Source organism: Canis aureus, chromosome 23, assembly GCF_053574225.1.
Source record: "Canis aureus isolate CA01 chromosome 23, VMU_Caureus_v.1.0, whole genome shotgun sequence".
Lineage (NCBI taxonomy): Eukaryota > Metazoa > Chordata > Mammalia > Carnivora > Canidae > Canis > Canis aureus.
This window is the reverse complement of record NC_135633.1, coordinates 10,067,823-10,092,589: the sequence shown is the minus strand read 5'-3', so window position 1 is coordinate 10,092,589 and position 24,767 is coordinate 10,067,823. Positions and strand designations below refer to the sequence as shown.

General features: G+C 38.8%; 1 protein-coding gene across 6 annotated transcripts in view; it reads right to left on the bottom strand.

Annotated features, from left to right (window-relative positions):
* The window catches only part of HPS5 (HPS5 biogenesis of lysosomal organelles complex 2 subunit 2), a 44,763-nt gene that overhangs the window by 17,720 nt on the left and 2,276 nt on the right, over positions 1 to 24,767 (bottom strand). For 5 of the 6 annotated variants that reach the window (XM_077866279.1, XM_077866277.1, XM_077866274.1 and 2 more), the window contains 8 exons: positions 20,408 to 20,571; positions 14,002 to 14,112; positions 13,768 to 13,832; positions 12,887 to 13,079; positions 11,215 to 11,348; positions 6,821 to 7,033; positions 6,460 to 6,531; positions 2,422 to 2,510 (listed from right to left, as the gene is read on the bottom strand). In XM_077866279.1, the coding sequence (XP_077722405.1) occupies positions 2,422 to 2,510; positions 6,460 to 6,531; positions 6,821 to 7,033; positions 11,215 to 11,348; positions 12,887 to 13,079; positions 13,768 to 13,832; positions 14,002 to 14,112; positions 20,408 to 20,515 (985 nt within the window). In that variant the 5' untranslated portion in view covers positions 20,516 to 20,571. Of the gene's footprint in view, positions 1 to 2,421; positions 2,511 to 6,459; positions 6,532 to 6,820; positions 7,034 to 11,214; positions 11,349 to 12,886; positions 13,080 to 13,767; positions 13,833 to 14,001; positions 14,113 to 20,407; positions 20,572 to 24,767 lie in introns of those variants that run through there. The other variant, XM_077866278.1, reaches the window with a different exon arrangement.

Below are 24,767 nucleotides of genomic sequence, written 5' to 3'. Positions count from 1 at the left end.
ACTATATTGTACACCTGAAACTGCATTACACTATGTTAATTATATTGTAATTAACAACTATATAAAATAAATGATACTTTCTGTGAAAAGAAATTGAGGATCTAAGAGAGCACTCTACATTAGAAACCAGACTACAACATTTCTGAGAGTTACAATCTGATGTCAATGCATGGATTTTTTTTTTCAATGCATGGATTTTAATACCATATATAAATTGACAAACAATTCATGAGAAAATACTTATCTTGGCAGAACATCATGAAAGAACTTAAACTAGTTTTTTATCTCATTTATAGGTGGAATCTAAAAAAGCCAAATAAGTATGGTAACCAGGGACTGGAGCGGTGAAGAATGCTGGTTAAGGAGTACAAACTTGCAGTTAGAAGACAAATTAAGTTCTAGGGATCTTTTTTTTTTTTTTTTTTTTTAAGATTTTATTTATTTATTCATGAGAGACAGAGAAAGAGGTAGAGACACAGGCAGAGGGAGAAGCAGGCTCCATGGAGGGAGCCCGATGTGGGACTCAATCCTGGGACTCCAGGATCACGCCCTGGGCCGAAGGCAGACACTTAACCACTTAACAGTTTTTTTCCCCATAAGAATTACATATATTTACATTTGGATATCTGAGATACACTTTTCACCCAAATTACTGCTCAGATCCAAAGACCACCCAATCTGGGAACCTCCCTCAGCTGCCTGAGCCAGCATTTCAGATAGGAGATAAGCTGTCTCCAGCTGGAGTGGCTTTGCAAAGTCCACTCTAAAATGAAGAAAAAATGAAGTAACCTGGTGTTGTCACCGTCCTCCTCTCCAGCCGTACTTCTGGGATGAAGCACCATCCTGTGACTCCCCAAGGGGCTGCCCTGTTAGTTCTCCATGAGGCTCCCAGGGGGTTCCAGGCTAAGGGGAGGGCTCTTCAGCTTTGGAGTAGACAGGTGTTCCAACTCATAGTCAAATGCTGGACAGCCACCCAGCCATCCCAAGTTCTAGGGACCTAATGCACAGCCTTGTGATTACAGTTAACAATTCTGTATCACGTACTGCAGAGTTGCTAGGAGTCTAGATCTTAAATGTTCTCATCACAAAAGACAGTAATCATATTGCAATATATATAGCTGATCCTTGAACAATATGGGTTTGAACTGCATGGGTATGGATATGTGAAATTTTTTCCATTAATACGGTATAGTAAATGTATCTTCTCTTTCTTATGATTTTCTTAATGTTTTCTCTTCTCTAGCTCACTTTATTGTAAGAATACAGCAAATATTACATATAACATACATACAAAGTATGTTAACTGTTTATCAAGTAAGGCTTCGGGTCAACAGCTCTGTGGGAGTCAAAAGTTACATGCCAGTTTTCGACCGCCCAGGGGGTCTGTGCCCCTAAGTCCCACTGTTGAAGGGTTAATTGTTTAACTGTATCAAATCAGTACTTCATATACCTGAACTCATACAGTGTATATGTCAATTTTTTAAAAACACTCCTTTTCAGGGGAGAACCTTAGCAACTTAATCCACAAGAAATCAGTATCAAGCAGATCAGTAAGCAATGGTTCCTCTTTTTCATACCTCTACAAAGTAGAAAATGACCCAGAAAGATAAGATACACACCCTGAGTAGCAATGACATTTCTGGTTTAAACTAAAGAAAATCAGAGATTGGGATCCCTGGGTGGCTCAGCGGTTTAGCGCCTGCCTTTGGCCCAGGGCATGATCCTGGAGTCCCAGGATCAAGTCCCACATCGGGCTCCTTGCATGGAGCCTGCTTCTTCCCTCTACCTGTGTCTCTGCCACTCTCTCTCTCTCTCTCTCTCTCATGAATAAATGAATAAAATCTTTAAAAAAAAAAAAAAAGAAAATCAGAGATTGATTTTCTCTGCATCAGCCAATAAAATGCTGTTCCCCAAGGACTTTTTGAACCTCAAACTATTAGGAAACAAACAGAAGCTAAACAAGACTTCCAAAGGGGGTAAATATTCGTGTTAAATAGAAGGAAAAAATATAACCCATTTGATCCTTAGCAGTGGTTACTAATACTTAAGGATAAATGAAAATTATATTTAAAATTATTCATGAAAGGGCTCCTGGGAGGCTTGCTTAAGCAGCCGACTCTTCAGCCCAGGTCTTGATCTCAGGGTTCTGAATTCAAGCCCCATGTTGGGCTCCATGCATGGAGCTGACTTAAAAAATAAATAAAATTATCCATGAAAAATTGAATAACTGAACACAAATTTACAAGTGTATGCTAGGGAAATATCTTAGAGTGGGAAACATCTATGATGTTAATCTTTAAAAGAAAGTCACCTCAGTCTATTTTTCTACTTTTCACGCTGCAAAAGAATTCTCCTACGATAATTAAATCTTTTACAAGCATGAGGTTAAACATTACACATATGGAAGAAAAATATAATTACCTTTGACCTCACTCCAGAGAAGAACTTGAACATTCTGAGGAATAAAAATATAAATTCCTCCTTCTGTCCAAGTCAGCACACAATGCTCACTATAAAAGAAAAGGGAAGAAATTAAGAGAATTCTAGTTTGTTTGGGTACAGAAGTTTATTCCTGTACACAAGTTTATTCACTGTAATTCCCTGCAGTGAGACCCTCACATCAGCTATTAAAGTAAACTGAAACTACAAAGAAAACATAACAGTAATCTAGTTAATCAAGTCCTAACACCTCTTTCATGTCTGTAACAAGAGCCCCTTAAAAAATAGCACATTATGATGCCAAGTTGAGAAAAATTTAGATACACTAAGAATCTTCTAGAAAAAGAAAAGGCTGGCATTTCACCTAACATTTATTAAAGCACCTAAATTTCCTATTACTAGTATGCAAAGGGCACATTCAAAACAGACTACACACCTCAGCACAAATCAATGCTCTAGTGAGCCACTTTTAGGGATGGTAATATTTTGATGCCCTTAGTTGTGTGCAGGCAATAAAAGGCTGAAAACCCCTGGTCAACTATCTGCCAGGAGCTTTATCAAAGGCTCTACCTATATCATCTAACCTTGGGGTTACTCCTCAAGATATATGTGCTTTACCCTATTTTATTATATATATATATATATATATATATATATATATATATATATATATATATATATATAACTAACTAACTAACTAACTAACTAACCTGAAAGTCTAAAAGATGAAATAATATGCCCAAGGACAGTCTGGCTCCAAAACCTGGAGTTTTTCTCTAAACCTGACCTCTATACCTTTTCCTCTACACCTCTTTCTTCTCTTTTTTTTTTTTAAAGATTTTATTTATTTATTCATGATAGTCGCATGGAGAGAGAGAGAGAGAGAGAGGCAGACACACAGGCAGAGGGAGAAGCAGGCTCCATGCAGGGAGCCCAACATGGGATTCGATCCCGGGTCTCCAGGATCGCGCCCTGGGCCAAAGGCAGGCGCCAAACCGCTGCACCACCCAGGGATCCCTCTTTCTTCTCTTATTTACACTGACTCACTCCTCTATTATCCAGAATCCCGACTATTCCACATAGCTGCAGTTTCATCGTCATAGATTTCCTAAATGCCAAACCAAGTAACCCTTCCTTATTTCCTTTCTTCTTAATGCTCAAGCAGGGGCCAACCCTGCTGATTGTTCCTTCCTTCCTGAATCTTAGCTTAGGAGTAGCTAAGAGTCTGGTACACTGCACTTCCCTGGTTCACCTTTGCCAGTCCTCTGGTACTCTCTATCTCTGCTCATCTCTTTCCATACTCCTTTGTTTATACTTATTCATTTACTCCCTGAAGGCTGCTACTATTTCTCATGTACCAATGAGTAATCTGGTTCTTCCCTTCAGTCAGGGCATCCCAGTTTATAATGCTCTCACTCTAGCCACCTCCCAAGGATCACAAAAGTGCTACTTCTCTCTGGAATCCTCTGAGAGCCCTTGGCAACCACTCTTCCTCCTGCACTCACCTTACTTCCTGTCAACCCTGTTCATATGGCACTTAGTCATGTATTGCACTGTTGCAACCCTTATTTTTTATTATTGTTAAGCTTTGTAGAAAGATCACATCTCTCCAACAAATTATAATCTTAGGAACAAGGACATTAGGGTGCTTGGGTGGCTCAGTTGGTGAAGCATCTGACTCTTGATTTCGGCTCAGGTCATGAGCTCAGGGTCAGGGGATCAGGCCCAGTGTTGGGCTCCATGGTCAGAAGGGAATCTGCTTGAGATTGTCTCTCTCTCCCCCTCTGCCCCTCTTCCCCAATATGTCTCTCAAATAAATAAATAAATAAATTAGAAAACAGAGGCCTTTTCCTAATTTATACCATTTTTATTTACACCACCTGAGATCATTACCTGAGCTAAAGGCAGACCCTTAACCAACTGAGCCACCCAGGCACCCCCAACAATCATGATTTTGACACTAAATTTGATACTCAGCTTGGAAAGATTCCATAGGAAATCTTAGGAGGGGCCTACCTAAGAGCTGATACTCTGTAACTTATGTATCCCTCCCCTTGTCCTTTCATTGATAATAAACAGACTAGGACACAACCTAAAGAGAATAGCTTTAAAGGTCAAGAAAGAGAAAGTGGTACTGTTTACCCAAGAAAACAAAATATATACTGCTTCCTTTGGGATTTGTGGGTGTAACTGTAAAGGTTACCATAGGACACAAGTGTATAGGTGGAGGAAAAAAGTAAAGAAACAAAAAGCCCTCCTGCTCATTTTTTTTTTTTAATCTTCATTGAATTCTTTAATTGAGCTGTTACTTGAGGGCCTTCTCTGTGGCTAACACCAAGCCCAGAGCAAAGGAGTTTACAATCTGGTGCTGAGATGGACATTCATAGTACAGTGAAATAGGGGCGGTGACAGAGGAACAAGCAAGGTGTGACAAGAGTGCCTGGGAATAAGTGTCTAATCTAAGCCTGCTGGAGGAGTCAGCACAGGCTTCAAACTGGCATTAATTATTACTTAAGCTGAAGAGTAGGCAGGGCCAGATCATCAGGGGCTTTTTATGTGATGGCAGAAATTATAATAGGAGCTCTAAATAGCTTAACTCAAAGGAACAACTCTACCAGGAGGACCAAGGGGACCATGGTTTTCCATTAGAAAACATACCCTTGGGTAAAGGGTTTCCTCACAAATCACACCACAGTCAGCAAGTGTCTATCATGTGCCAGACGCTATGCCAAGCACTGAGAATAATATAATGAACAAAACAGACACAAAGTCCTTACAGAACTTACTAAGAGTAAGACAAGCATAAATGTTGTATGAATACATAATTATAAATTATAATAAAGGAAAAGTTTTTAATACGGTTTATCTAACTATGAACAAATATCAACTTTTCTCTAATTTTCAGGCTGAATTATGAATTTATGAAAATGTTAAATTGTCTACAATTTAATTTTAAATTCATCAGTGTAGGCAATGCGATACACACACATACACACACACACGGGGGGGGGGGGCCAATTAGTTAACATTTTGAGAGTTTGGGTTTTTTTTAATTACTTTCTAAGAGCGGATGATGAAGTCCCAATCACACTATCCTAAAATGACCTCCAAATAACATTCTCTGAATCTGCAGTATAGATCTTGTGCATCACCTAAGGGATATTAGAAATAATATCCACTGATGAAATGAGTTCAAGAGCCAGAAATTGGCTGGAAATTGTATACTGGACTCCCACACTTGCAGAACAAGTTCTAAGAACTGACAAACCCAGCCTTTAGTGGCACTCTGTGCTATCACTCTTAGGACTTCTGCAGGACTTCTGCACCTGATCTAACTGGATGGCTAGCTGAACTCTCATGTCAGAATATGGATGAACATGGGGCACCTAGGTGGCTCAGTCAGTTATGCGTCTGCCTTTGGCTTGGGTCGTGATCTCAGTGTCCTGGAATGGAGCCCCACATCCTCTCTGCTCAGCAGGGAATCTGCTTCTCCCTCTCAGTCTCCCTCTAAGCTCTCCCCCCAACCCCCTCTCAAATAGATAAATAAAATCTTAACAAAAGAAGTTAGAATATTTCTGAATGTGCCTCAAGCAAAGCTTTCATGCAAGGTACCTGACAGAACACCTAAAGGACACAGAATTGAAAGTTTACCATGCTTACAAGAACAAGTTCTAAAATTAGGTTTGTGCCTACCTGCTAAGAAACATCCCTATATGTGGTTGACTTCAGTCTGAGACTTGCTTTCATTCTAACCTCCCAACAGGTAGGAGAGATTATGAAAAAAAGAGTACCGACAATTCTTAGCTCTAATTATTACAGACTGAGTAAAGTCAATTTGAAAACTAAAAACAGCAGCATATTTCTATGATCTTTTTTATTTCTCTTAGAAACACAGGCATTTTCTAATTTTCCAAAAACAGTTTAGTACAAAAAAACTTTTAAAAAGCTAACCACCTATGAATAAGAAGCAAAGAGAAAAAGTGTTGTGTGTTTTTTGAAAGATCAAAAGGAGAAACTTACCTAACGTACAAGAGTCTGGGGAAAGACAAAGACTGGGAGGATCCAACTGTATGGTCATACTGAGGGTCTGATCTAGGAAGTAAACAGTCTATTAATGATTGAATCACAGCATAAAAGTATGCTGCTCCCTATATAGGAAAAGTTCTGCCGCATTTAACTTGTCTGGCTTTATTTGATCTATTTTAATCATCTCAAAGATAACTGGTTAAAGACTTGGTTTCTCTAAATCTTTAATATAAATTCAACTTCATTCTTGGAAAGCTTTATAAAATTTTTAACACATCTGGAATATCAGAGATTTCAACCCAACTCCTGCAGGTAAAATCCTCAAATAGTCCTTACCAGCCATACAAATCATTACCTTAGAGTAATCACAGGGAGAGGTGGTGATGAGAGGAGTTTCTTAAACTGATGTGTACTTATAACTTCCCCATCAAAGTTCACTTCCCACATCCTGGAGCCAGGGCGAGCACAATATATTAGGGGTTGCTGGCCTGCAGAACATCTTCCAGGGAAGAAACAAGCTCCATATTCTCCGTATCTTTCCTTGCTTCCAATTCTCCAGAATTTTTCTCTAATCCCCAAAAAAGGCAAAGAAAGCATGTTTACTTAGAAGAAAGTCAAAACCAATGGCACTACAAATCAGCATGGCCATAACAACTGCACCCAAAACATCCTCTCTATATTCACATTAGCAGTATACTGGAAAAAAACAGTAGCTTGGAAAGGTCAAAATAGGGTTCTAGCTTTGATTTGCCATTAACAATTTCTGTAACAGGAAGCAGATCACTTCACATTAGTACTTAGTTTATCATCCACAGAATGAGAGGCTCACAATTAATATGAAGGCCCCTTTCAAATCTATAAAATGAGTGCTAGCAAATCATTCCATACATCCTTAAATCTTACTGTAAAGTTATTTTAAAAACCCATTCCAAATCACCTTGTAAAAGGTTCTTTGGACACTCCATAGCAGCTACTAAGCTACCTCTCCAACCCTGTCTTCCAGGAACTCCCCTGCTACAAACACCCAGCAAACTCTTCACTCTGTCTCAGAATGCCAAGTCCTTCTGAAACTCTGCAACTTTGAACATTCTGTTTCCTTATGATTACAGGAGCTAAATAGACAAAAGAGCTTAGTATACTGACTGGGAACATGAAAGGTGATAATGTAAGGATGTTGCTTCCTAAAAACTGCTTCCTTCTTTCTTCATGGCTTCACTTCATCATTCTTCCTCTGAGAGACTCCTTGATGCCCATAAGCTGAATTACATGCTTCCCAGGGCACTTACCTCATTATATATAGCAATTGTGTCTATTTCAACAATAGAATATGACTTTATTTAGGACAAAGGTCATTTCTTCTTCTACTTTAGTTGAATTCCCAATGTAGAGCCCAGCATCTGGCCTACAAAAAGTCCTAACTACTCTGTAGTGCTTCCATGTACTCTAACTCTTTGATTAAAAGAGAATGATCAAATATGCCATCCGGTGTGAATTTACAAGGTGACCTTAGATATAATTCAATAAATATTATCCCTGTACTTGGTTGTTTGATAAGTAAAATGTAACTAACTATAAGAACTCTGCGTACCATGAGAACATGGATGTGAAAGTGCTTTGAAATGTATACAGAGCAATCTAAGAAGTTATGGATTTATTACTTATGTTCCTTATTGGGAGAGAAAACATATTTCTCGCTTACTTTATATCCTCTATGGTACTTACCATAGTGCTAAGGTTTCAGATGAGTGCAATGAATGTTTGCCGTGTGAACACATACAGGCAACTCATTCCTACTCCTATGCTCGTTAACCTTGCTTACTACATTTTCAAACAATATATTACAAGCACAAGGCTAAGTATTTCATATACATTATCTTAGTTAATCCTTAAAACTGTCTCTACACTCTGGATGGGAAAATCAACATTTACCAAGGCCTAAAGAGTATCTGAGCCAGATTTTGAAATCATATTGTCAGGCTCCATTAGTCCATGTTCTCCTCACTAGACCCTAGTTCTTTGTTTCTATTTCCTCTGTTCCTTCCTGGGACTCACCTTGCTCATCAACAATACTGAGACAAAGTAGTCAGTGGCTGGCAGGAGAAGGAAATACTAAGAGCCCCGTTTAAAAAAAAAAAAAAAATGCTGGGGTGCCTAGGTGGCTCAGCCGGTTAAGCATCTGACTCTTGATCTCAGCTCAGGTCTAGATCTCCGGGTTGTGAGTTCAAGTCCCTCACTGGGCTCCATGCTAGGCATGTAGCCTACTTTAAAAAAAAAACTGCTACTTGTTGGGAGGGAATATAGGTTGAAACCAACAAAATTATTTTAAACATAAATGAATTTTTTAAATTATTGTACTATCCATATCCCTCCAAACTGAATTCTAGTTAACAGAAAGTAGGTACTTGGACTTTGATGGAACTGGAGGGTATTATGCGGAATGAAATAAGTCAATCGGAGAAGGACAATCATCATATGGTTTCACTCATATGCGGAATAGTAAAAGGGACTATAAGGGAAAGGAGGGGAACTGAGTGGGGAAAAATTAGAAAGGACGACAAACCATGAGAGACTCCTAACTCTGGAAAACAAAGGTTTGTGGAAGGGGTGGAGGGTGGGGGGATGGGATGACTAGGTGACAGGCACTAAGGAGGGCACTTGACGGGATGAGCACTGAGTGTTATCCTATATGTTGGTAAATTGAATTTAAATTTTAAAAAAGGAAAAAAAAAAACAAAGCGGGCATTAATGTAAGTTGTTATTTTAGCAGCAGAATCTGTTATTCTCATAACCAATTCTAGCCACATCCCTATGAACCAGGAAAATGATTAACAACTCCATTGCACAAAAGAATAAATAAACCTCTACTTACTTTAACTCTTTATTTCAAAAAGTCTATCATATGTCTTTCTAAATTGGGCCCATTGGTAAACTTGAAAATCTATAGGTGAAGAATACCTAGGAACTTGGTGAGGCTAATAAATATGTTACCAAAATCTCAAGTGTGGAATTAATGGCCAAAGATTCAACGTCAAAAGGTGTTCTGGGGAACTGCAAGGTAAGAGCAAGGGCAGAGAATCAAGACAGAAAGGTTCTAGTCTTGCCTGTCTCTCCCAAGCTGTGCAATGTCAGGCATGCTCTATCACTCAGGATGCTTAGGCTTTCTGATCTGCAAGAATGAAAGAGTAACACTAGATGATCTCCAGTTCTCCAAGTCTAATTTCATCGCTGATCTACAGTCTGAAATAAGTCAGAACCAAGTATATCCTCCTTCCCACTAATTCCATATAAACTGGCCACTTGCATCTCAAAGCCTTGCCTCTCTGCTGTCCAGCTAGGTTCTCTGCTATCTGGCACCTGCCATCCTACTATAACTGGTCTCTTTTCCATGTATCTTTCTCGTCCAAGAAAATAAATACAAAGTATACCTTCTCCCCAAACTTCCTTCTACCATCCCTGACTCACATTCCTCCAAACCTTTTATAATAAACAATCTCCTGCTTTCTAGAATAGAAACTTTCGAATTGAGATGTGTGAACCTCTGGAAGTACATAAAGACTTTCCAAGCCTGGATAGTTTTAAGGAAATCAATTTTCAAACCTTGATATACTATATGTATACTTTCTTAAAACGACCTGAGAACCCACTTAATTAATGTGACATTTAAGGCTGTCACTCTCACTGTGGTGCCAATTTAGCAACTGATCTTCCCCAACTCCCCTACTTAAGTCAGACTGGCAGGTTTTTAAATATGCCTACTTTTTCCTCACTTTTCCCCCAAGAGGCTGCTCCTTCCTGCTAAAATATCCCTTCCTTCCCCTCTTAGTTCAAATTTAGCCTACCAAAAATCATCATCAAAATTATTGAAGCTGCCTGGTGGGTTCATGGGAGTTCAATAGACAATTCTCTTTTATGTGTGCTCAAAATTCTCTTTCATAAATATTTACTTTTTTAAATATTTTATTTATTTATTCATGAGACAGAGAGAGAGAGAGAGAGAGAAAGAGAGGCGAGAAAGGCAGAGACACAGGCAGAGGGAGAAGCAGGCTCCATGCAGGGAGCCAGACATGGGACTCGATCCCGGGTCTCCAGGATCAGGCCCTGGGCTGAAGGCGCTAAACCGCTGAGCCACCTGGGCTGCCCTTTCATAAATATTTAAAAGAGTGGCCGGTCCTGAAGAATATGACAGTGGAAACAAAAAGAATAACCTGTGAAAATTTCCCTGCAGTGAGAATAGCTGAGTAACTTCAGTATAGCGATACACAATATTCATACCAAGTTGTTTCCTATTATGTTCTAGTGTTTCATAGTTACCTGTAATACGCCATTCACTGAACCTTTGGCTCCACCCTTGAGATTTCGGTAAAATATCTGTCAGCTTCACAAAATTCTTAATTATTCTTCACCCAATTTTACCCATTAGTAAAATTCTATTAAACACACAACAAATCTAAACAACAACAAATTCAATCAAGGAAAACTTCCTGATTCCTCATATTGAAACAGGCCTTTGTCCAGCCTTCCCTCATGGCACTGTGACCACCCTTCATGGAGTTAACTGAACATCTGTCTTAGTCACTCACAGGACTGCTCAGTCTCCTATCTTTCCTATTCTTTAATATCAGCTTGCACATAGCTGGGTCCTCATTAACATCTGTATTACTAAACTGAGGGGTTTGGGCTATATGACTTCTAAGTCTCTGAGAGTTCGAGAATTCCGCATAAGCTATGACTCATGGTTAGTCAATATACCTCTCAGTGTCACACAAGAATGATCGAGTAAGTGAAGATATAAGTAGTCTTCCATCCAAATAATCCAACTGCACAACACAGGAGTCAACTATGGTTATTGTCTGAACAGGAAACATCACAAAGGCAGCAGTTGCCTAAAAGAGACATGACAAGGAAAGAAAAATCACCATTACACAGATGCATAATCTTCTCTTTACCCTTTCAGTGAAAATAACCTTAGATAGCAAAATAAAAATTTTAAATGGGCCAAAATTTAATTTGCCTATTAGGATATCAAAGCTTCACTCATTTAAAAGTTGTGAAATACTTTGTTACATAACTGCAAAAGACAATTCTTAAGGCTCTGTTTCGGTTATCTAATCTTAAAGGCTGGAATGACAAAGATGAAGCAAGTTTTGGGACATGTGAAAGAGAATTTTTTTTCACACGAAGACAGAACTTCTCCCTTTGGAAAAACACAAATTAGGGCTATATCACCTATAAGGTTCCAACTGTATTTGGGATGAAAAATATGTTAGGAATCAAGTGGTAACTTTGATGTGGGTCACCATGCTCAAATCAAAAGAATGTGTGTTAATTAAAATAAAATAATTTAGCCAATGGTAGTTAAGATTTCTTTCTTCTTTCCTGTGAAGATCCTATATGGAAATAAACCAAGCTCCCCACTATAACAATTTTGGAGAAGAGGGACAGTAAGAAGTTGGTATGCCCTCTTTAATGAGAGCCTGGAACATTCTGTTAGGGTAATGTGAAACTTAAACCTTTTACTCCAACTTAGGAGGAAGCCTGGGACCATACAGCTAAGCATAATCCAGGAGGTATCTTTAAGGTTCAACTTACAGTAAGTTACATTCATTCTGAGAAATAATATACCTAATCTCATGAGTTTCTTCTAAGCAGGGACCAGGAGAATAGGAGCCTGGACAACTGATACTATTTGTATGTTTCCCATTTTGTTCACACAACTAACAAAGAGGTATCTTATCAGGATGCCTGGGTGGTTCAGTTGATTAAGCATCCAACTCTTAGTTTCAGTTCAGGTCATGATCTCATGGGTCCTGGGACCAAGCCCTGTATCAGGCTCTATGCTCAGTGAGAAGTCTTTGAAAGATTTATTCCCTCTGTCCTTGCCCCCACTCACTCACTCTATCAAAAAAAAAAAAAAAAGGGAAAAAGGCATCTTTTTTTTTTTAAGATTTTATTTATTATTTGACAGAGAGAGTGTGTGCGTGCACAAACAAGAAGGGGGAGCAGAGGGGGAGAAGCAGGCTCTCCACTGAGCAGGAAGCTGGATGCAGGACTGAATCCCAGGACCCTGCTATCATGACCTGAGTCAAAGACAGACACATATCTGACAAAGCCACTTGGGTGCCCCAAGGCATCTTATCTTTATTAATAGCCTAATATTAATGCTTAATTTAAGTGACTCATACAGGTGAATTACAGAATACTGTAACAGACAATGTACAAATAGACAATGTCACAAAAGCAACCCTGTAACAGTATCAAGCTAAACCAGGCTACTATATGGACAAAGTCTCCTCAAAATTAATAGGCTCTAGATCAGTCTCCCAAAAAATATAGTACGTAAAATTGTGTCCTTCAATTAAGATTCTATAAGACAATATCATATATCTCACTTAAATACATAAAGAACTGGACTAGCTCTTACCTTTGTTTGTTTAGAAGTATTAAGTCTGATGGCAGAAACTTTCCCCATATGATCACCTACAAAAACTCTAAGAATAGCTGTATCCCAACAGAGAGCTGTAACTTTTCGGCCTTTATGCTCTGAAGACACATAAATTCGTTCTGGTTTCCCACGACGCTCCTGATTTAATTCCCAAACAACTACAAGACCTTGACTGCAAGAAAATGAGTCACGGAAGCAGATTTTTGGCAATGGTGAAAACGGTGCAATTTCTTTGTATCACAGTATCAATTTTATTAAATATACATAATTCCTGTTCTTCAAAAAAGAGAAAGTAGAAAGTCAAGGTACTAACTTCCTTGCTTTAGTCCACCAATCCAGTATGAGAATTTAGATGTTCTACATTATGTTATCTTCTACATTATGTTATCTTTCTCTTTTAAGGTCACTGAAATGTTGTTGCCTTACACCAACATTTTCCATAAACCATAGGGTGACCGTGAACAACTGTCTGTCCCAGTTTGCTGGGAACTGAGAGATTTCCCTAGGACACAGGACTTTCAGGGCTAAAATTGGGACAGTCAAAGGCAAACCAGGATGGCTGGCTACTCTAACAAACACACAACTACATCTGTCAATTTAAAATGTATTTAGGGGGGCACCTGAGTGGCTCAGTCAGTTAAGTGTCTGATTCTTGATTTTTTCTTGGATCATGATCTCAGGGTCATGAGACGGAGTCCTGCATGGCATCGGACCCCACATTCAGTAGAAAGCCTGCTTAGGATTCTTTCTCTTCCTCTCTTTCTGCCCCTCCCCACTGATGGCATGAGCACTTACTCTATCAAAAAAATAAAATAAAATATATTTAGAAAAGATAAGATAATTTTAAAGCAGTTTCTCACCTGGTAGCTACAGCAACATAATCATCGTCATGTAAACAACATGCAACCTGAGAAATTGCACCTTCCTAGAACACAAAAGGAAAAATATTGGGCTTCTCAAAAATGCTAATTTTTTACTTTTATATCTCAAGATTTACATTCTTCTTTTACTCCAAATGATTATTCATAATGGGGAAATTCAAATTTATGAAAGATATTCCAAATAGCATATGATAGGACTACCCTTAATCTTACCCTATGTGAAAGAAAAAGCCTGTGCTTCCATCCTTCCTTCTGAATGAGATTGAGTCCTCCTCCTGAACTGCCCAAAGCCAACCATTTTCGAGATACAGCTATGCTGGTGCACTAAAAACATGTAAACAGACAAGCGTGAGATCATAGTCACATAACCAAATTAACTACTGGAAATAAATACTAAGGATCTGTGTAGCAGGTTCCTCCCCCACCCCACTTCTTGCCCTGTAGGATACCACATAATCGCACTCATCCTCTCATCCTAGTATAATGAACCACACAGAACATCTTGGTTCTGAATGTTTAATTGAATCTCAAAATGACTGAATAGGCTCAATTGTACAAATGAGTCATTTTCCCTTAGCAAAATCCAGTTATTAGACCATTCATCTTTTGCATAATTTGGCTAGGTCATTCCAATGCTTACCACAAAGACAAAAGATCAAATAAGGGGATAAAGCAACTGCTTTAACCATTTACTCCCTTGAACCATTTCTAGTCTACGTAATTATAATTAACATACAAACCACCTATAGCTTTTTAGAACAAGTAGGACTATAGAGGACACAGATGCAGGTCACTGTGCTATTATCTCTCCCTCAACTCTCAGCTTGCTGATTTCTTTCTTTATCCGACAGAAAAAAACAGTGGTGTTGCTGTGCCCAATAATACCCTGCAGCAAAATTTGTGCTTGGCTGATGAACAGACCCTCCCAACCCTCTGAATCTTGCTTTCTACCACAGAAGCTGGAAAACCTAAATATTCATTTACCCAGTTTCTCTTGAAGCTAGAGGGAGCTATGTAACTAAAATCTAGCTAATAGGAATAAGGCTACTAGGGTTCCTTAGAAAGGTTTACCTTATTAGGTAAAAGGCAGAGTCTGAAAAAAAGAAAGCCTTTGGGGAACAATGGATTATAATAATAGTAGGGGACTTGAACACCCCATTTACATCAATGGACAAATCATCTAATCAGAAAATAAACCAGAAAACAGTGGCTTTGAATGACACACTGCACCAGATGAACTTAACAGCCATATTGAGAACATTCCAGCCTTAACAGCAGAATACACTCTTCAAGTGCACATGGAACAGTCTCCAGAATAGATCACAAATGAGTCCACAAAACAAGTCTGAACAAATCAAAATCAAAGTCATACCATGCACCTTTTCTGACTGCAATGCTATGAAACTAGAAATCAGCCACAATAAAAAATTTGGAAGAGCACAAATATGAGATTAAATAACATGCTATTAAACAATGGATCAACCAAGAAATCAAAGAAAAAATAAATTACATGGAAACAAATGAAGACGAAAACAACGGCTCAAAATCCTTGGGATGCAGCAAAACTAGTTCCAAGAGGGTAGTTTATAGCAATACTGGCCTAACTCAAGAAGCAAGAAAACTCTCAAACAACCTAACCTCATATCTAAAAAAGCTAGAGAAAGAAGGATAAAACCCAACCAAGCAAAAAGGAAATAAAGATTAGAGCAGAAAAAAATGATATAGAAACTAAAAAAACAATACAACATATCAATGAAACCAGGAGCTGGTTCTCTGAGAAGATCAACACAATTGATAAACTTGCAGCCAGATTCACTAAAAAAAAAAAAAACCAAACCAAACCAAAACAAAACACCCCGAGAGAGAAGACCCAAATAAACAAAATCACTAATGAAAGAGAAGAAATAACCAACACCACATAAACACAATTATAACAGAGTATTATGAAAACCTATATGGCAATAAACTGGACAACTTAAAAGAAATGGCTAAGTTCCTAGAGATGCCTAACTTCCCAAACTAAAGGAGGAAATAGAAAATTTGAACAGGCCAATTACCAGCAATGAAACTGAATCAGTAATCCCCAAACTCCCAACAAACAAAAATCCCGGACCAGATGGCTTCACAGGCGAATTCTACGAAATATTTATTTTTTTTTAATTTTTATTTATTTATGATAGTCACAGAGAGAGAGAGAGAGAGAGAGAGAGAGAGAGAGAGAGGCAGAGACACAGGCAGAGGGAGAAGCAGGCTCCATGCACTGGGAGCCCATGTGGGATTCGATCCCGGGTCTCCAGGATTGCGCCCTGGGCCAAAGGCAGGCGCCAAACTGCTGCGCCACCCAGGGATCCCTCTATGAAATATTTAAAGAAGAGTTATTACCAGGGCACCTGGGTGGCTCAGTCAGTTGAGCATCCAATTCTTGGTTCTGGCTCAGGCCATGATCTTGGGGTCACGGGATAGAGCCTCCCCCACCCCGCCCAAGTCTGGCCTCTGAACTCAGCAGGGAGTTGGCTTGGGATTCTCTCTCCCTCTTGCTCTGCCCTTTCACCCACCGGCACATTTGTACACACTCTCTCTAAATCAAATAAATAAATCTTTAAAATAAGTAAATAAATAAGAGTTAGTACCTATTCTCAAACTATTCCAAAAAAACAAGAGAAAGAAAAACTTAAAAATTCAGTTTATGAGGCTAGTATCACCCTACATATCAAAAACCAGATAAAAACACTACCAAAAAAAGAGAACTACAGGCCAACCTCTCATGAATATCAAAGCAAATATCCTCGATCAAATATCACAAGCTGAATCCAATAATACATTTAAAAAAATCATATATCTGATCAAAGGGGATTTATTCCCAGGATACAAGTATGGTTCGATATTCACAAACAATCAACATGATACATCACATCAATAAAATAAAGGATAAAAACCATATAATCATTTCAATAGATGCAGAAAAAAAACATTTGACAAGGTAAAACATCTATTCATGATAAAAATCTTCTGCAAAGTAGATTTAGAGGGAACATACCTCAACATAATAAAGACCTTTTATGAAAAACCACAGCCAGCCAACCAACATCATACTCAATGGTGGCAAAAACAGAGCTTTTCCCCCTAAGGTCAGGAACAAAACAAGGATGTCCACTGTCACCACTTTTATTCAACATACTACTGGGAAGTCTTAGCCACAGATATTAGACAACATAAAGAAATAAAAGGCATCCAAATTGGTAAGGAAGAAGTAAAACTCCCACTATTTGCAGATAACATATATATAGAAAATCCTAAAGAGTCCCCTAAAAAACTACTAGAACTGATAAATACAATAAAGTTACAGGATACAAAAATCAATGTACAGAAATCTGTTGGATCCCTATACAATAACAATGAGCCAGTAGAAAGTGAAATTAAGAAAATCCCATTTATGTCTATACCAAAAACAATATCCAGGAATAAATTTAGAGGTGAAAATCCCATACTCTGAAAACTGTAATACACTGAAGAAAGAAATTCAAGATGAAGAAAGAAAAGAAAAGAAAAGAAAAGAAAAGAAAAGAAAAGAAAAGAAAAGAAAAGAAAAGAAAAGAAAAGAAAAGAAAGAGGTGCCTGGGTGGCTAAGTGGTTGAGTGTCTACCTTTAGCTCAGGTCATGATCCCAGGGTCCTGGGATTGAGTTCTGCATCAGGCTCCATGCAGGAGCCTGCTTCTCCCTTTGCCTGTATCTCTGCCTCTCTGTGCCTCTCTCATGAATAAATAAAATCTTAAAGAACAGAAAACGCAGAATAAACCCACAATTATATGATCAATTCATCTTCAACAAAGGAGAATATACAATGGGAATAGACAGTTTCTTCAATAAATGGTGTTGAGGAATCTGGACAACCACATGTAAATGAAACTGGACCACCTTCTAATACCAAACACAAAAAATAAACTAAAAATGGATTAAAGACCTAAATGTGAGACCTGAAACCATAAAAATCCAAGAAGAGAGCATAGACAGTTATCTCTGACACTGGCCATAACATTTTTTAGATATATCTCCTGAACCAACCATAAAATAAAGAAAAGGCAAATAAAGGCAAAAATAAACTAGTGAAACTACATCAAAATAAAAGGTTTCTGGGGATCCCTGGGTGGCGCAGCGGTTTGGCGCCTGCCTTTGGCCCAGGGCACAATCCTAGAGACCCGGGATCGAATCCCACATCGGGCTCCCGGTACATGGAGCCTGCTTCTCCCTCTGCCTGTGTCTCTGCCTCTCTCTCTCTCTCTCTGTGACTATCATGAATAAATAAATAAAATCTTTAAAAAAATAAAAAAATAAAAAATAAAAGGTTTCTGCACAGCAAGGGAAACAATCAACAAAACTAAAAGGCAATCTATCAAATGGGAGAAGATATTTACAAACAACATATCCAATAAAGTGTTAATATCCAAAATATATAAAGAACTTCTACAACTCAATACCCAGAAAAACAAAATACCCAAAAAATAATCCAATTAAAAAATGGGCAGAGGGCACAAATAGACATTCTTCCAAAGAAGATACAGATGCCCCATAGACACACGAAAAGATGCTCAATAATGTCACCCATCATCAGGGAAATGCAAAGCAAAACCAAAATGATATCCCCTCATACCTGTCAGCATGGCTAAAATCAAAAACACAAGAAACAAGTGCTGGCAAGGATATGGAGAAAAGGATCCCTTTTGCACTGCTGGTGGGAATAAAAACTGGTACGGCCACACTGGAAAACAGTACAGAGATTACTCAAAAAATTAAAAACAGAACTATTCTAGGACCCAATAATTGCTCTACTGGGTATTTACACAAAAGATACAAAAACACTAATTCAGAGGGATACATACACCCCCATGCTTACTGCAGCATTATTCACAACAGCCAAACTATGGAAGTAGCCCTAGTGTCCACCAATAGATGAATGGATAAAGAAAGCTGGTATATATCTACAATAGAATATTATTCAGCCATAGGAAAAGAATGAAATTTTGCCATTTGCACTGACATAGATGGAGCTAGAGAGTATAAGGCTAAGCAAAATAAGTCAGAGGAAGATAAATACCATATTGATCTCACTCATGTGAAATTTAAGAAACAAAACAAGCAAAGGAAAAAAAGAGAGTGAGAGAAACAAACCAAGAAATAGACTTTTTTTAGAGGGGGAGGGAGGGACAGGGGAGAGAGACAGAACGTATCCGAAGCAGACTCCATGCTCAGCATGGAGCCCAATGTGGAACTGGATCTCACAACCTTGAGATCATTTTTGAGCCGAAATCGAAAGCTGGATGTTTAACTGAATGAGCCACCCAGAAGCCCCAAGAAACAGACTCTTAACTATAGAAAATAAACTGATGGTCACTGGAGGGGAGGACAGTATGAGAATGAGGGAAATAGGGGATGAGTATTTAAAAAGTATATTTATCATGATGAAAAATAAAATTTTTAAAAATAAACAACAAACCCAGGGAGGGGTTAGAAAAAGAAAAGAAAGCCTTTGCTTATGGCCCCATCTTTCCTGCTTGAGATGCAAATGGAAATACCAAGACTGGAGCCAGGACACCTACCTTGCAACTGTGACTAAAAACCAATATATGGATGATGGTAGAATAGGAAAGATGGGAGAACCTGATATTTCAAGTCTTATTATTGGGCTACTACACTAAACCTAGAAACACTAGCCTCCAACAAGGTTATAAACACCTATACTGGTTAAGCCATACTATACCAGGTAGGATATCTCATAATTTGCAGTTAAAAAATGAGTCTAACTGAAATCAACCCTCATGATTGTTCCTCCTATCAATTTGCTTATTACATTCTATACCTTCGTTTAGAGGCTAGAAAAGTACTTGGATGGGGGAGCAGAAGTATAAAAACAAAATTATTTTGGAATTGATTATAAGATTTTGTTCTTCATCATGTCATTCCTGAGTTTATCAGAAGAACTCAGGGCTTGAAGGAGTATATATTTCTTTCCACAGAGCTAAGAACTTTTGCTCTGTTCTCTAAAATGGAGGGTACATCAAACTCCTTGTTTTGGAATGAGCTTGGTATATCTGCAGTGGTTCATGTTACTTAAAATATAACAGGGTATACTCATTTATACTACTTTATTTTCAACCAAATACCTGACTTTCTGAGAAAAGAAAAACAAGATTATTGTGAAGGGAAAAAAATTCAGCAATCAATATCATGGTTTCCAAGGATGAGAAAAAAAATTCAAATGATAGCTCAAAAAGTAAATCAAGAAAGAGCTACAGGAGTGCCTGGGTGGCTCAGTCGGTGAAGCATCTGCCTTCCACTCAGGTCATGATCCCAGGGTCCTATGGCTGAGTCCCTCATGGGCTCCCTGATCAGCAAGGAGTCTGCTTCTCCCTCTCCCTCTGCCTCAGCTTGTGCTTTCCCCCTCCCAATAAATAAAAAAATTTTTTAAAAGGTGGGGGTATGAACATGGTATCTATGTATAAGGTACTACTAGCACAGGAAAGAACACCCAAGATTCCATTAAACATAAAGAACTAGAGGAGAGGGAGCATATGTCACAGAGCACATAAAATACACAAATATGAGCAAGGATCAAGAAATTCACCTTCAGACGACTGGAGTCCAGCCTCAGGGCTGAAAGTAATGGATCCAGAGACTCAAACTCTGCAAGAACATGGCTGTAGGACTCTGGTATCACTGGCACAAAAGTCATTTAGCTGGAAAGTTGAAACTATGTTGAGTGACAGACACAGTATTCCTGAATAAAACCTGCAAAAAATATAATTTAAGAAGCTCTTCACTCAGCATGCATTTAATGGATGTATGTAGAACATAGAAAAACATGAGAAAGGGATAAGGATCCTTACGCTATATTTAGCATCTAGGTGAAAAGAAAATACATATAAGCAACATTATTATATGCAACCATCAGCTTGTACCATATCATTCCTTGACTCTGAAAAGAATGAAAAGGAATAAGAATACAAGACAGCAAATGCTAAACACCCTATGAAGACTCTGTAAACTAACACAAGAGCTTATCTGTTCTGCAACTCTCAAGTGTACATTCTTGTCAAATTGCACCCTTTCAGAAAAGAAATAAAATTCAAAAAAAATTCTTACCCATCAACTTTAACTTTTCTCAATCTTTATAACATGCCAATTAAGAATAAAAGCAAACGCTAAAGAAAAATTTAGAAATAACTGTTTTTTAAACTATTTTTTCAGAGCTACATGTATCTACTAATTCATTTATTCATCAACTAGGTATTTATTGTCACCAGCTAAACCCCAAGGCCTGACTGACCTTTACTTCTCAACTGTTTGTTCCCATTAACCTCCCACATTCTCCTTTAAGCTCTTCTTCACAGCTCATCTCTTCACTCAGGCAAAAGACCTGAGGCCTAATATCCTGTGATGGAAACCAAAACTACCCCTCCAGCAGTAAGGACTGCCTGGACAGGAGCTTGGGCGGCCCAGACCACCCAGACCAGTTTGAGCTCAACTCCCGACTCAGTCCTGATGGACCGTGGAGCAACCAGTTACCTGCACCTTATTACCATTATTACCTTATTACCATACTAAAATCTCCACCCAAGGAGCAGCACAAGCCTCCTTTACATAACATACAACGTACATATGAGGTTTCCTTAGGGTGCATGCGCAACCTTATGCCCACGTCTACGAGCCATGACAAGGCTCCCCTATCTAAATATGCATCCTGACCGTAAATACAAGAAATCCACTCGCCCTTGCTCAGGGAGTCACAGCTTTGGAAATTATTCCCCATGATCTCCTTATGTGCTGCAAATAAAGTTTTCCTTACACAACAATTCTATCTAGTGTGTTTGTTTTCCTTATACAGCAAGTCTATCTAGTGTGTTTTTACCTCCGACTCACAGGAGTGAACTCGTGTTTGTTAGGTTACAATAGCACCAACTTGTGCATTGTTCTAGATGCAGAGATAAAACAGAGGATAAACAAAGTCCTAACATTCATGGAGCATACTTCCCAGGGGCAAAACACACATAAACTTAGGATGCTTTTTTCTTGCACAGATACAATATAGCCTTATTTCTTATTCATTATACTGTTCTTAATACAGCTTTGTCTCTGAAAAGACAATAGTATTTCAAGAAAAACAACAAATCTTTAGTAGTCCCACACTCAAAGTATTTGAGAATTCCAGGGTACCTAGCTGGCGTGGAGTTGTGTGACTTGACCTCAGGGTTGTGAGCTTGAGCCCCACTCTGGGTGTAGAGATTAACTAAAAGTAACATCTTTCAGGGCGCCTGGGTAGATCAGTCAGTTAAGCCTATGCATGCCTTTGGCTCAGGTCATGAACCTAGGGTCCTGGGACCCACACCCAGTTTGGCTCCCTGCTAGACTTCTTGCTCAGTGGGGAGTCTGCTTCTTCTTCTCGTTCTGCCCTCCCCATCTTATGAGCTCTCTCTCTCTGAGAGAGAGCCAGAGAGAAAACAAGGTAAGAAGGGGCAGAGGGAGAATGAGAAACAAGCAGACTCCCCACCCAGGGAGGAGCCCAACGTGGGGCTTGATCCCAGGACCCTGAGATCGTGACCTGAGCCGAAGGCAGCTGTTTAACTAACTGAACCACCCAGACACCCCTCAATAAAATATTTTCAAAAATAAATAAATAAATGAAATCTTTACCAAAAAAAATTTTTTTGAGAATTCCTGACCCCCAAAAAATCTCTCATTCTTCTCACTCATTTTATTGGGTTCCTAGTAAAATATGAGGCACAGCAGTAGGAACAAGACAAGTAATTCCAGAAATCAGTCACTTTACAAACTGGGAGAAAAAGAACACACACCTCTCATAAGGGAGACATAAGAAAAGTGCTATGTTGGAACTTACAGAAGAATCACATTGAGTTAAATGGCACCACAGAAAACTTAAGGGAAGTAGCACTGGAGCTGAGTAGGCTTTTATCAGAAGAAATAGGAAAAGGGCAGCAACAAGCAAAAATATAGAAGATACATGTGAAGAATATGAGTTTTGTCTTTGAAACACAGGACACAAGGACGGAATAATGAAGGATAAAAGCAGAATAGTAACTCAGCATAAGGTATGAAACACTTTGAATTTCAAACCAAAGAAAATGAAGATATTTTACTTTGGTAGGCAACAGGGACGCCTGGGTGGCTCAGTGGTTGAGCATCTGCCTTCGGCTCAGGGTGTGATCCCAGAGTCCCAGGATTGAGTCCCACACTGGGCTCCCTGTGGGGAGCCTGCTTCTCCCTCTGCCTATGTCTCTGCCTCTCTTGTGTCTCTCATTAATAAAATCTTTTAAAAAATAATAATAATAATTTGGTATGCAACAGAAAGGCATTGAAGGATTTGGTATCAGGCAATCACAATTTCTGTGAAATGCTGTGAGCACAACTAGAAAACAAAGACTTGAGAAAAGTGTTGGGTGGTAAGGAAGTAGAGATAAGGCCTGCCAATTACTCAAGTAACCTGGTGGAAAAGAAAACCTCTCTTGACTTTTTTTTTTTTTTTTTGAGATTTACTTATCTGAAAGGTGGGGAGTGGCAGAGGGAGAAGCAGGCTTCAAGCAGACACCCCACCGAGTGAGGAGCCAAGAAGTAGGGCACCATCCCACAACCCATGAAATCCTGACTTGAGCTGAAAACAAAGAGTCCGACACTTTAACCAACTGAGCCATCCAGACACCACTTTTTTTTTTAAGGTGTTCTTTATTTATTCACAAGAGAAACAAGGAGAGAGAAGCAAAGACATAGGTAGGGGGAGAAGCAGGAGCCCCATACGGGACTCGATCCCAGGACCCTGGGATCATGCCCTGAGCCAAAGGCAGACAGATGCTCAACTACTGAGCCACTCAGGCATCCCTCTCTTGACTTTCTGACCAGGAGAGACTACAACAGATTTGCATGCAGTAGTTAAGAGTCTTCAGAATGAAAAGAACTGAAGATACAAGAAAAAAGATAAAACCATAGTATAAAATCCTAAGGAAGACAGAAAGGAATGACATCAAGACCACAGTGTCTTATTCTTCTATTTGTGATCCTAAGTTCTGAGGTGGATAGGCCATCTGGCCTTGATCTCAGTATCCTACAAATTATAATTAAATGAGGTAAAAAAGAACCTAGCAAGTTTCTATTTTTCTAAAAAAAAAAAATTTAATAGGAAATGAGAATGAAAAAAAAAAACAGCATAAGCAATGTTACTTAAGAGAAGTTGCAGAGTGATGGTGTTAGGCCAACTGCAAATTTATACTTTATATTTATTCTCTTCCTTTAATATTGAAATCTGATCACTTAGAGCTTTTACTAATTATTTCTAATTGTGTCTTCTGTAGTTTATGGGAGCAAGTTTACTTCTTCCAAAGCAACCCTTCAGTATTTGAAGTGTTATCAGGTCTCATAAAAATTTAACATTTTGAATTCTTCTATCATTTGTGACATGACAATTTCCAAATTCTTCTCTATTCTTGTCACCCTTCTACACAGGTGATTTAGTTTGCCTGAAAATATGCTGCCTAGAAATGAACATAATACTTAAATAGTTGAGGGCAGCTCAGGTGGCTCAGCGGTTTAGCGCTGCCTTCAGCCCAGGGTGTGGTCCTGGGGCCCGGGGGAGTCCCAAGTCAGGCTCCCTGCATGGAGCCTGCTTCTCCCTTGGCCTGTGTCTCTCATGAATAAATAAATAAAATATTTTTTAAAAAATACTTAAGTAGTTGAATAACAGAGACTAGAAACATCAACTTCTTTGATATGGACACAAAGTTTCTATATTACAACCTAAAATAACATCTAGTCTTTTTTTTTAATTTTTTAAAAAGATTTTATTTATTCATGAGAGATACAGAGATAGAGGCAGAGACACAGGCAGAGGGAGAAGCAGGCTCCCTGCAAGGAGCCCAATGCGACTTGATCCTGGGCCCAGGATCATGTCCTGAGCCAAAGGCAGACGCTCAACCACT